The sequence below is a fragment of the Lepidochelys kempii genome, chromosome 2, assembly GCF_965140285.1.
Source record: "Lepidochelys kempii isolate rLepKem1 chromosome 2, rLepKem1.hap1, whole genome shotgun sequence".
Classification (NCBI taxonomy): Eukaryota; Metazoa; Chordata; order Testudines; family Cheloniidae; genus Lepidochelys; species Lepidochelys kempii.
The window spans coordinates 189,365,048-189,379,387 of NC_136381.1; the positions used below are offsets into that span (position 1 = coordinate 189,365,048).

General features: G+C 38.0%; 1 protein-coding gene across 1 annotated transcript; it reads right to left on the reverse strand.

Annotated features, from left to right (window-relative positions):
- Positions 1-375: 375 nt before the first annotated feature.
- Positions 376-14,297, reverse strand: KIAA1143 (KIAA1143 ortholog). The gene is made up of 3 exons (XM_073333139.2): positions 14,038-14,297; positions 11,240-11,390; positions 376-2,246 (listed from the first exon to the last, which is right to left on the reverse strand). The coding sequence occupies exons 1-3, from the start codon at positions 14,143-14,145 to the stop codon at positions 2,029-2,031; spliced, it is 477 nt and encodes a 158-aa protein (XP_073189240.1). The 5' UTR covers positions 14,146-14,297; the 3' UTR covers positions 376-2,028.
- Between the last annotated feature and the right edge of the window lie 43 nt (positions 14,298-14,340).

Here is a 14,340-nt window from a genome sequence, read left to right on the forward strand (position 1 = left end):
GACTCAAATGAGTTTTTAGTGCACATAATTAACTAGTTGCAACACATAACTTACCAACTATTTGCAGTGATTTTCTTTTATATATGTTCTAAATATGGGCAGAAAATATTTAGAAAAATTCAAACCAAATCCATAAATGCACTAGTGACATTTCCATTTAAATTACACATAGAAAATATTGTTTCGAGACGTCATTGGTCCTGGGATCACTGCATGTGTATGGCAACATAAAATTTCATTATGGGCATATTCACTGAGTGTATATGTATTTAGAGTGAAAATGGCTTCAAATCAGATGGATTAGATAACCGTGTCACCTACTGAAATAATATAAATATATTCTGACCACTTATAAAACATGCACAAAAGATAAAATTCTTTATCACACACTTAATGTTTTAATACCAATATTAACAGAGTTAAACTAAAAATAGCTGTCTCACACAGCAACTTTAGATCAGCTCCTTAATGAAGCTTTGCATTCCCATTCATTTCACATGTTCTGTCACATAAGCAAGGAAATGGGTTCCTGATCTCTTTTCCTATAATTTTGCAGCAGTCTATTATCAGCTCCTGGTTACATATAATTACAGAACATACAATATGTCCAAACAGTTTCAAAGGACATAGTATTTTCAGTCGGATTGTTGTTGTTGTTGGAAACCACATCAGCTCTCAATGTTATCTTGAATCTCTTTTTGTGTACACCATTTAAGAATTTATTACCAGCAGGACAGTGGGGTGGGAGGAGGTATTGTTTCATGATTTCTGTGTGTATATAAAGTCTGCTGCAGTTTCCACGGTAAACATCTGATGAAGTGAGCTGTAGCTCACGAAAGCTCATGCTCAAATAAATTGGTTAGTCTCTAAGGTGCCACAAGTACTCCTTTTCTTTTTGCGAATACAGACTAACACGGCTGTTCCTCTGAAACCTGTCATTTAAGAATGGTCACTTTCATGTGCTATGTGTGACAGTAGAAAAGTTGACAAATTAGATATTGTCCCAGCTACACAACTTCATGACTTATTTTATCTCATACTATAAAACCTGCAGCTTTCCCCAACAGTTCCTGCTTACAATGTTTCTACTCTAAACAAACAGTTTTCTATAGCTTAAAGGTGAAATGAAATATTTTACAAGCTGTCAGATCCCAAATAATCACGAATACATAGACATAATTACAAATGAACAGACTTTCTATCCAGTTTTTTAATACATAGCCCATCACCATGGTATCCAAAATGGACTAAATGGCTTTCCCTACATAATCTCCAAATTCACAGTTCAGAGATTTCTTTCCTGTGCAAGATCTGATGCAAATCACTAAGGATCCAATCCTGTAACCCTTAATCACAGAGCAGTTCCACTGAAGTCAGTGCTTACAGGCTTCATCTGCATCCACAGACAGCAGCAATCAAAATTCCCATGGCTTTACTAGGTGCTGAGTCATACACATAAGGACTACAAGACACAGACCCAATCATTCAGCCCATACATATAGGGGAAAAAATGTCAAGTTGTACCTGAGTAAAGGTCAAAGATTTTAGCCCCCAAGTCTTTAACTGTTTTGACTGTTAGGGAGGTCAACTTCAACAGGACAAAAATATACAACTATTAACTCAGGTCTTTGGCCACACAGTAAACAGAAAAAAAAAATTTACATGGGGGAAATGATTTTAAAATATTTTGTTTGCAAATGTATTCATAAGTTTTACATGTACACAAGTATTTTGCTAATATATGGGATCTTAAACAGCCATTTGTATGGTTTTTATTTTGCACACACATTTAAGTTCTCTTTTAAAAATAAAGTCCAAAATACTGTGCATGCAGTACCATCTGAACTGAAAAATTAGGGCTTGACTCTCACCTCACACCAGTTTTATACGATCTTCCTCTGACATCAGTGGATTTACCCCAGAGTAAAAGGAGAAGCAGGCCCTAAGTCTCCACCTAAAAGAGGCCCCTCATTTTTGCTCTAATGGTTGTAAGGGAAAGTATGCAAAACACAAAACCATGCACAACTCCTAATCGTCATCATCTTCTTCATCATCAAATGAGAGAAGGCTGCTATTTTTAATTTGTTTAGCTGCATTCTGAGGGGGTGTTGAGTCCCTCTTAGTTTTCTTTGATTCTTTTTTCTTCTTACTTGAACTTGCAGTCAGGCCCGAAAATTTCTCTTCTGATGAACGCTTACTTGGCTTCTTGAACATAATTTTTCCATCATCAGGGTCTGGTTCTTCATCTATAACAAAAGACAGCAAAATCAAGATTTCCTTTTATATGATCAGACATACAGAACTTCACTCTTCCTCAGCTAAACTCAGCATGAGAAGACCTCTGAAATAAAAAAAATTCACCAAAATAAAGTGTCCCATTTCCTATTTACTCTAAAGTCTAAAGTAATTTCCTTGATGCACACACATGGTTGCTCTGTGGAGTGCATCCATGTATATGTTTGACCCATTTCTTCTCCCATGGTAGCATGGCTTCTGTGGATGTTGTCAGAGTTCTTAGGAGAAGAGGGACATGCTGCAGAGCTAGAAACAAATCTCTTACAAACAACCTATACGTAGCTCCATCCACATGCAGAAGTAGAGAGCAATTGTGCCTTTAACTTCTCAGCCTTCATTTCACCCTTTGATGATGATAATACATCCTCAGAAATGTCTCGCCAATCTCTCTGAAGGGCTGCATATGTTAAATTTATCTTAGTGGCAAAGGGTAGATGTTGTGCATATACTTCCATAAACTATTAAAAACCCCAAACTTTGACATTACTTCTTTTGTTGTTTTGCAAACAACTTCATAAGATCTCTTTACTTTATGCATCTACATAAAGTGTATCTGCATTGTCACCCACACTGGATCCTGAAAACGTGTGAGGATTCATGAATTCTGCTCATCTACCTGTGCTAAGGAAGATAAGAATTTGAAATTAAACACATTCTGGGATTACCAAGGTGGGGGGGAGAACAACTGCTGCATGAATGTCCATCTCATTTTGGTAAATGTAAAACCATTGTTATGAATTAGAAGCAAAGCCTCATGCTGCAGTGGCTTACAACTGAAACAATTTACAGACAAAAGGACATTCATGAATCAGAGATTCTGCTGTGCACATTTTTCTTAAGTACAATAATTTGTTTTAAAATCAATTGTGCAATAGAAAGTTCCTGATGACACATAACAGCAGTGTTTGACAAGGTTGTGGTTTACTGATCCCCATTTAATAACGTACTCTGTGTCCTTTTACCACCATTATCATGGGGTTTATAATAGAGAGAAGGGGCATTGTAACTTTTCCCTGTTACAGGAAGTCCTGTGAAATCTTATTTGAAATTGACCAAGACTGTTTAAAGTGCATGTTCAGACTGTAAAAACTGTTACATTTTTTATATTATATTAATAGTTTTAGGGTCTAAAGAACTCATATGCATCCACAGAGCAGGTCAGATAACACCGCTGTTTTAGTAATTTATAAGTAAGAGAGGAAACATCACCTAAAAAACCCCCCAAACTCTCTCACCTTAACAAATCTTCTCCAGGAGCAAACATAACCTTTAAAGGACTAGGAGTTCCAATCCTGCCAATGACTTATACTGGAGCAGGTACTACAGGCATAATACTGTTCACAAAATGAATCAACTCAGCAGCGTCTTGATTTTGGAAGAAGAGTAAACTTGTGCACTGTAAAATGTAATGGTGGTTCCCATTAATAAAAATTATGGCTAAAGAAAAGCCCTCCAGTAACCTAATATATCTTATTCACATTAATTTTTATAGTAATATAAACATGTTTATTAGCAGGTGTATTGTGAATTATACATAAGATGAGTTTGTTGTTCATGCATCCTATTGTTTATTAATTTGTCTTGTATTTAATACACAAAAATAAACTTAAGAAGCGTTCACTCTTTGGCTCTGGGATTAGATTTGTTATATTTTTGGTGAAAACCTATCCTATCCTTGACTACCAAAATATCACCACATTCAAATCTTGATATAAGATACTTGAAAACATTTCCCATGCCCCATCTCTCTATTGTTTAGATTTTGCTCTCAGAGGTTTAATAATTAAATAATTCCCTTTATTGAGTGTTCTTTTGTATTTGACAAACACTGAGCTTTAGTCTATTTGGAAACACAGCTTTGGTTTAACAAGATCTATTTCTGTGACACGTGACGTGACAAAACAAAACCACATTTACACACACGATTAACTTTATGCATGTGAGCACACCTAATTACCAAGAATATAAGTTTTTTGTAGGATCAAGGTCTCTATGCATTCCAGCATCAGTATATGTCAATACAGCTTTGGGAATAGGATTCACTAGTAAATTGCTGCTGCAAAAAGCAAAATAGCAGCACAAAATCTGCTTTGCTCAGTTCTACAAACACAGTGATTACAGCATTTCTGTGGAGTGACAGCTTTTTTTTTTTTTTTTAAAACAAGACAACCAATAATTTGTCCATCATAATATAAAAACAGTTTAATCAAATCAAGTCTGGGACTAAAAAGCCTTGAGAGTTTTTCTGGTCACTACACTTCTTCACTGTATTCTGTGTGCATAAGTTGGCAGAATCAGTTTTAGCACATAGCCTAACCCAGAGACTGAACACCAAGGAATGGACTGAATGTACATGATATGGACAGGGTTGTGGAGGGACAACTACATTAGCATTTTTTTTTTCAGTGGCTCAATAGTATCTCACTCAAAACCTTGCATCTCTCACCAACAAAAGATATTACCTCACCCACCTTGTCTGACTACTTATCATCATTCAAGGAGTCAGCATAAATCACATATGACAGTTTCAGTCTGACTAGTTCCCAATGGGGAAATTCTAGAATAATAAATATAGCAAAGGAATGTAGTCTAGTACAGAAAAATGGGAAGTCAGAAGTTTCAAGTTCTATTACTAGCTCTTCTTTCTGCTGACCTAGTATGTGACCTGGGACAAGCCAATTCACCTCTCTGCTTGTTTCCACATGTATAAAGTGGAGAAACTGGTGAAAGGTCTTTGTAACCTGGTTTGAGGTCTTTATAAGGAAGGGTATACTAGAGAAAGGGCAAAGGATCAGGGCTACAGCAACATTGTCATTTCCTTAGGGTTTGAAAGACTGAACACTATGGAGTATTCAGAAGTAGCTGGATAGATTTTAGATTTCTTCCTGGAACAACATTATCAAGTTTTTATTAGATGTTCAAGGACACTCCTTCCAGCAGGAAAAAAAGAAAAAAAACAGATCAATTTCAGGCAGCCCTATATTCTCACTTAAAATATGTCAGTAATGTTAGACAGAGAGAATGAATCAGGTGAGGAAATATGGCAAATATGGTCTTACCTAAGCAATCTGTGGAAAGAGCGAGAACAGGAAAATGAGACCCTAAATCAAATTTATCTAAAATGTTTAAGGAAAGCAGTGTTGATTTGTTAATGCCTGCCAAGAGTGCCTTCTTTCAGCTAGTAATAAACTTCATCTCATCCTTTCTCAGATTACATTGGACTGATTACTCTTTCTTGCCTTTTATATTTGTGTTGATAACCTCTAGAAATTGATAAAAATGTGTCCTGCAAAGGATCAGTGAAAAACTTAAAGAATCAACTTCAGCGTTTGAAGTTCTTAAACCAAAACCCAATAAAAGCCAACACCAGGACTACAAATCAGGGAAAGTGGGATTTCTGACAATGTACTGAAAGAGTTGAAGACAGCAGAAAAGTGAGCAGACAAGCAAATGTTGGAGTGCAAAATATAATGTAAAGCATTATTGCTGAAAACAAGGACTAAAGTGCATTAACGGACTCTTTTTAAAGCACTGTATGACCTTAGCCATAGTTTCTTTTGCCTGAATCCCAAATCCATATTTTGAAAGATTAAGAGGGCTGCATTCAAAAACGGAGCTAAAATTCTAACTTTAAAAAAAAAAGTCATCTTCTAAAAAATGTGTGGATTACCTTTTTGTTATAAGTCACACCTTACAAGATAACTATAACTGAAAGACTGGGGCCAGGGTGGAAAGCAGCATTTTTCTCTAGTTTACTTACTTTGTTTGACAGCAACTTGTGTATTCAATCAATTTCTATTTACATGGGTCAGTCACACAGCAACAGAAGACACAAACGCCATAAAAAACTCACAGGGGCTCAAGGTCACATGTAATGCACAAACTGCTTATAAATGTGACTGGACTTCAAGTTGTAAGTGTCCCTTTAATGACAATGACTAAAGAGGTTTTGTAGCAGCCTGATGAATTTCTCAATAGCTGCATGACTCTGGAGGTTTGGAGTCAATTGTTTTATAACAGATTAATATACTCTTATCATGGAGCTTTTTCACTTAGCCCAGAACTAGTCTTCAGCTTTCTCCCTCTATCTCCGTACCTGCCTCACTAACCAATTATTACAGGAATTCTCCAAACCACTGTTTTTAACTACATGATACTTGATGTTCCTCATTCATTTAAGGAGGCAATCTAAACAAAGTGAAATGTTACTGTAAACTTTTGATAGTCAAAATTGATGTTTAATACAAGGTTTTAGAAACAGCTAAAATTGAGGCCACTTATTAAGGCTACAGACCAGCTAAACAGCAGCTTGAACTCTAAAAGTGCTAAAACGCTCCTTCAGACAAGAAGGGAGCTCTCTCTGATGCACACACAAGAGATCAGGCAGAATTTTCCCCCCAGCAAATTGAACAAGCCTGGAATAATATTAAGAGATTTCAATAAGTAAGGACACTTGCTTCTAAGTTTTGGTCATCTGCATATATCAGAATGTCCCAGAGACCAGATGACCTAGAAAAAGCACCAGAAAAATAAATTCTAGCAATTATAATGAATACAGGGACAAGGTATCTTTTACCAATTACCATTTTTACTTTTCTGCAATTTTATTTATTTTTATTACCATTGGCCCTACAATCATTCTTTTCAGAATGCTGCATGAAAGAAAATTTAAGCAAAAAGATTGTTGGTAAATAAATAGCAACTTTTTAAAAACCTTTAGCAAGTCCTCCACCGATAAAATGATTTCAGTAGGGAAGACTACATATAAAGGTTAATCATAGCTAAAGTGCTCACCATGACTGTATTTCCAAAAAGCCAATGTAAGAGCATTACTAAATTTTGCTCTGCCTCAGAAGGAGGCTAAGTGAAGCTGGAACATTAAATCAGCTATTTTCCCCCCCAGATTAATGCAAGAGTATAGTTCATCAGTTTCAGAAAAAGCAAGTCACAGGGAGGACTGTGGCTTGAAATAAAAGGTACAGTCATGTCAAACTGGTTAGTGAACAAAGCTGTATAGGGAGGAATGTAAATGAGGTTTAGAAAATCCCAGAATAATATCCCAATCTGATGTTAGATGGCAGGGACCTTTGGAATGAAGAATCACTGTGACCATATTAAATGAGAAGGCAGAATGTCAAAACTGGATAGTTTAGGTACTTTTGAATACTTTGAATAGCAATACCCTTAGTGTAAATCAGCCTCCATCCACATCTGGTTCTTGGGCACAGGTTGCTTAGAACCTGTTCGCCTTTGTTCTGATCCTGATGTGGTAAAATGGAATGTTAATTCTGGCATTTTCTTCCTCTGTCTCCATTCAGTCTTCACATGAATACAAGTTAATGAACTGTCTGTGTGATATATTATAGACTATTATCCATTACATTCATTCCATTGTCAACTTAGAGGTTGACAACTTCAAAAATAAAATGTAAGAAATAAATTACTCTACAACAATCTTTTCATGATCCTTTGCTATTTTTAAACATGGAAAATACCTGGTTAAAAACACAAACACAATATTCAAAACCTCTCATAAAGAGTGGAGCTAGCCAGCTGTACCTATCAATGGTTAACAGAGACCTGAGTTTGACTCCTTATAACTGGAAATTAGGTTGGCAGGGTAAAGATGGTACTGCAGCTCTCTTTGATCATCACACCACAGCCATCTACATGGCAGTAGAAACTTTCACACGTGGCCCTTTCACAGCAGAAATCTCCCAGCATAGAAGCAATGCATGCTAGCATTTATGTTGTTGGTGCCCACTGTTAACACAAGTCAACAGGACAAAGGCAGGAGATGAACCCATTGATATTAACTGTATTGGCAATCAAGCAAAGTGTCAGCAGCCTAAGGTAATAGGATGTCTAGGCAAGAGAACAGCAGTCATCACAGTGAAGTGTCTCAGAGCCCCTGATTGTAACAAGTACGTGGCCCCTTGCAACAGTGGTTCTAAAGCCTAAGTTGCAACTGACTATTGGCCATATCACAAAAAACTACACAATTTGCCACAACTGCTAGTCATTTACTCAAAAGTCTGAGGACTGAAGATAAATGAAGAGGTGCTAAAGCTCAGGACTAAGCTAGTGGCAAAACTGTACAGGTGCGTTTGCATACCATCTCACTGACCCTATTTATGAAAGACAATACTTTTATTCCACACAGATTATTATTCCAGCCATTAGAATAGATCAGTTCAGATTTTTTTCAGAGTGTGGACCGCCTCCCTTTCCATATATGATTATGCAGACCACTTCCCCTCTTCAGTGATTAATTGAGGTTCCTGTGGCTGCTATATCAATTGTTTACATGGAAAAGTAAAACTTGAAAAAGCATTTAATGTATTTTTCAGAGTGGTTGAGGTTTTTGACATGCTGGGGAAAAAAAATCCACTTTTCTGAAGAACCCCTGAAACCTTTACAAAATGAAGCACAAAGCACCTTATACTTGAGTAATAAATATCTTTATGAATAAGCATAAACCTGTTCACACAGTCTCAGAAATGAAGAGTTTGCAATTCTGTTAATAGAGTCCTCCCCCACCCCCAGTTACTAACTGATAAGGCCCATCACTTTTTTATATTTTCTTTTTATAGAGATAAAAAGCAAATAATTTTTTCCCAAGTTAAGAACTTAGCCTGTTATGAAGATCAGGCCAACCCAGTCCTGAAGTACTACTAATAAAATAGTTTAATTGCTTTACTGGCTGGATAGGAATGAAAAATCTTTTAAAAACTGGCAGAATTCTGGATTCACTTGTCTTCTCTTCTGTAATTTTACTTCTATAATTTCCCACAATTTTTCTGCAATGAACTATGACACAACCTCCTTCACAAGCACAGTTTTTGTAGTCAAAATTTGTATCTTCTATTTTAAATGGTAGAAAAGAAAAGGAACTCAAGATTTCATTCCAGCAGCCACATTTCAGCTTTTCTGTTTTGGGCTCAATGGTTTAGCCTTTGTATTAGATGGGAGGGAGGAAGGAAATCACACTGGATAAACAGGCAAAAATTCCTAGCTTCTCTTAATCATTTTTTTCCCCGCTTGTGCAGTTCTAGTTCTTGTTTGTTAATGGATTTCTACTCAGACAGCAATGTCATCATCTGGTAAACCGTCAAAGCCTCCGAAACCTCCTTCAATTCCTCTGATAAGTTTAGTACTTCTCAAAATAGTCCCTTGTTGGGTAAATGCATGCTATGTGTGACAAAGTCCTTTTCATGCTCTCTTCTAATTGCAACTTACTTAGTAGAACCACAACCTCTGAGAGTTCCATCATCATCTGTGATGCTGGGGCATTGCTTTTTTAAAAAAACACCACGAAGTAGCTATCACTGTGAAGGAATTTCTGAACTTCCACAGTGTGTTTTAGAAATGTGTTCAGGGTTGACAACATTTGAATATTATTCTGAACACCCATAAATCAACCTTCTAAGATAACTGCACCCTTTAAATTCCTTCATTTCATATTACTTACATTGTCCAATAAATTAGAGAGACCTCCCCCTTGTCATTTTCAACAACTTGGATACAATTTTCTATAGTTGTCTTTACAGACAGAGTCAAAAGCAGCATTAAGAAAGAACATGTTTTCCTGTACTTGTTTGTTGCCATTACTGAATCATTTCTCATGTTCAACCAACAAGCTTCCATTTGAGTCCTTTAGTTCCTCCTCTAATTTTCCACTATTTCATCACTTGAAGCATCTTGTAGTGTACATGAGTTAAGATCTGTCTGGAGGAGTATATTTAGGGTGAAATTAATTTCTTTTAAATTGCTCATTTGAGCTACATTCAAAATAATGTTTGGGTCAAAGATTATAATTTTCTTATTAAATTCAAATCTGCTTTTTGGTTTATTCTAAAAACGGAACATCTGATCGTAAGCAGTCCAAAGAAAATGATTTTCTGTATTTTGAGAGGAAAACAAACCTTTTCTATCTTGATAGCTAACTCTTGTCAAGGTTTACATTTTACTAAAGAAGAAGAATTTTATTTTATTTACTTCAATCTATTCAATTGCTTGTTTGCTACCTGTTCTTTCAATTTTAAGCCTGTTGAATGGATAATTCATTCAGATTCTTGTTAGTCACTATGCATTAATTACCAATATGTAGTACTGACCAGCTTTCACATTTCCTGTCTGAATGAGAAACTACCACCAGGTGAATTCAATATTGTGGAGATTGAAAGATGATGAACTAGCCAATTCTATAGAGAGCCACCTAAACAGATGTCCTGTCTACCTCCAGATTCTAACAACCCAAATCCCACTAGCCGTTCAAATCTGCACCAATGACAGTTGATTCCACACACTAGCTATATCCTTCTTTTCTATCACCAATAACTCTACTCAGACCTCTTCCCTTCTCGAGAGTTCTGTAACTTTCTTATTGTTTCTAGTAAGTTTAACAGGCATAACAAATAATATGCTCATCACTTCTTTTTTAGCATTGTTGATAGTTAAGTTTTCATTCACAGATTTAAATTAGACCCTAATGTTCTGAGGATCATATCTTTTAAAGTTTCTTCTACGTTCATTTAAATGTCAGAATGTTTAAAAAAAAAAAAAAGTTAAACCAAACACCACTGAGCTGGTTATTCATTAAGGGAAGGGGAGAGGGAACCAAAAATGACTTTCACAAAACCATGGTATTTTTAGCTTATTGCCATTTCACAGCTGGAACCACAGAGCCAGCATTATGTAACTAGTCGGGGTCTCTGAAGATCATAGGTAAGTGCTATGTGAACTACAGAGCTCAGCCTGGGAACCACTGGGGCAAATTATTTTAAATGAGGAATTCTGAATTGTGAATCAGAGGTAATAGGAAAACTACAAAATTAATCTTACATCCTCAAGGCTGTTCCTTTATTTGCTTACGGTGTCTTTGTTTTGGGCTATATAAAACAAAAGATTAATATTCTAAAATTCATTCTGTCTTAGTACTTACCTGATTTTGAAGCATCTTTGATCTCCTGTTTAATTTTCATCACTTCTTCTGGGGTCAGGTCCCCTTTTTTCAGTACTACCACTTGTGGTTGTTCATCTTCTTTGTCACTGCCACTCTCACCATCTTCCTCAGGAGCCAGGAGCTGCTCTCTCTAGATGAGAGACAGAAATAAAAGCAACTCTGATCAACATATCAAATCAACTCTTATGATAAGGTCAGTTAGGAGAGAGATTTGGCCATCAGTGTCAACCTCTCTCAATAAGCTCTGCCCAAATAGCCCAAAGTTATAGTCAAATCATTCAAGAGAACAGCAGACACACTAATCAGCATGACATCAAGCTCAGAACAACATTACTTGCCTTTCAATCATGTAGCGCATCATCACAGAAGTATTTATGTTAAAGTCTGATTTAAAAAAACAAAAAACATTATTGTAACATTTTCCCCTTTTCCATTATTTTTAATACCCTCTTAAGACCTAAAGAGATTCCTTTCTGTAGCAATGCTCTCCATTTTCTATTGGGCAAATATTAACATTTTCAGTTAGCCATGTTGATCAGAGTTTATCTCCCCCCTTTGGTTGCTTGCTTGTTTAGAATAATCAGTAATGTCCATTAAAACCAGAAAGCTCCAGAAACAGCTCTTTTTGGTTAACATGTTCCCTCTGCTGGCAAATTCTGCAAAAGCAGACTACAAAGCAGGTAGTGTAGTAGCTTTTATATATATATATATATATATATATAAACAAAAATGACAATACCTAATTTTAAAATATTGTTTAGAAGCTGGAGGAGAAAACTATCCACTTTTTTATATAAAATTATTTTTCTTGCTGTTAAAAGTAACACCTTAGATTACTATTTTTCTCTAATCATTCAGTAATATTTCTTCATAATTTGTTTACTTTAGGTCTTATCCTGTGCTACTGAAGTAAACTGGAGTTTTTTTTCCATTAACTTTAATGTGAGCAGGATCAGGCTCTTTATGCATTTGACAGCACTTTAGGCATACACAGTATCACGGTGTGTGTTTTAAGAACATCAGCAGGGATTTCAAGTCAGGTATAGTACCCGAAATAACTTTATAACTGGGCAGTCAAGTACTTTGGGAGGCTGACTCAGTTTGGCCGGGTTACTTCCTTTCTTCCTTCCCTCAAGGTTCATTTGGGCCCAAACACATGCACCTATTAGTAGCACTTGCCTCCTAAAGGCCATTAGCAATCAGAAGCTGGGAGAGTCTGAGCTGCAATTTCTTAGCCCACTAAGGTAACAGGAAATTGTATATACTAGATAAAGAGGCAAACAGAAGTGAGAGTGCAAGTACTGTCTAGGTGTTAGTGATGACAACCTTGTTACAAGTGTTGTTTCTTTATTACTGTTCTGGTCTTTTCCCAAAAATCTGGAGTAGAGTAGAATATATGAGATGCTCTCTAGACAGTCATTTTATTCTGAATTTGTACAATGGCCTAGAACAATAGGTCCATGACTAAGATTTCTAGGTACTATGATAAGACAAATGATAAATAATATTTACTCAGCTAACTAGAGCTCTGGTGTGATACTTACAAGCTAGTGCCTGATCAGCCCTTAGAGGTAATTAAAGGTAGACAAGTGAAAAACTGAGTTAAGATGACAGTACCACTATAAGGACAAATTATTCAAGTCCTTACTATAAACAGCACAGTTTCTGGACAACACAGTAAGGGGAAAGAGAGAGAAGTAGCTCATTTGGGGCTAGATTATTTTCTCCTTGAACAGGATAGTACAATAGGGGGAAGAGGGCGATTTTTGTTTTAAGAAGCAAAGAGAGTTTGTGTTACAAGCTTCAAGGCAGTTTGGAAGGCTGCTTTAAATTATGCACACACTTTTAAAAACAACAGTATTAACTGACAGCATTTACTTGAAACAAAGTGAGTAAAAAGTAATTTCAGATACCACATCTGCCTGTGTCCCTCATGCCCACTTGTGATTTTCTAGGCAGTTTCCCATTTTAAAAAGCATTTACCCTTCTCTGCTCCTGTGGGAACCCACACAAATAAATAGGAGTAACCCATTGTGAAACTGACTACACACACAGTGTTAATGTACAATGTAAACAAATGAAAAAAAGGGAAAATGATTACGAAAAATGGACAGGAAATTCCTAAGATCAACAGAAGTGTTAACTGTTTTAAGTTGAGTGTCCCTTAAAAAAAAACTCCCCTATTACACACCTTAGGGCTTGAAGGTTACCAATGTCTGTTGATTTTTTTTTAAAGAACTTTATTCACTTGCTCAGCGGGCTGTTGATGCAAGAGGGGAAAAGGAGAGCCCTGATAACAGCCCTTGGCTCTGAAATAAGCCTTGACCTCGGTTGTTTTCCCTGGGCCTCCTAGTCTGAGGCGAGAGAGCTCCCTTCGATCTAATGTTAGTGGATCTTGCCCTACAGCCGCGCTGGGCCGGCAGCAGACCACGGCTCAGGCCCGTCGGGACAAGTGTCAACGAGGGCTGGGGAGACACTTCTCCCTGCCGGGTGGGGAGCCCCGCGCGGCTGCTCCAGCCACCTCAGCCCAGGGCAGAAGCGGGGGCGCTATGATCAGACACGGGGCAGCGGGACTCTGCCCATGCGAACGCCAGGCTCGGGGCTGGGGCGGGGCCACGCTCAGGCTCCGCCACAGGCCGGGTGCGACGTTAGGGCAGCTCCTAGCGGACCGGGGCAGACGGCCGCGCTCGCCCGGGCCTCCAGGGAGCCCATCCCCGGGTCTCGGGAGCGGGGCGGGCTGTGACCGGGCTCCCCGAGGGGCAGGGGCGGCTTATTACCTTGGTCTCTACCGTGGGCCCTTCCCGATACCCGACCTCCCTCTTGAGGCGGCTCAGGAAGGCGGGCTCGGCCGGCGGCACGTACGAGACCTGCGTCTTTTTGCTCATGGCTGCTAGAAGAACCGGCGGCGGCAGCGAGACCAACGACGCAGTTCCGCGCGGGCCAGGAACGGACGGTGACAGCTGCCCCGCTTTCCCGCAGGCAGACCCCGCACTGTCCCCGGTCACGTGACAGGGGCTGGGTGTACATCCATATACACACACACACCCACCCCCCTCCCCAATGGCCGCCCCCGTGATGAC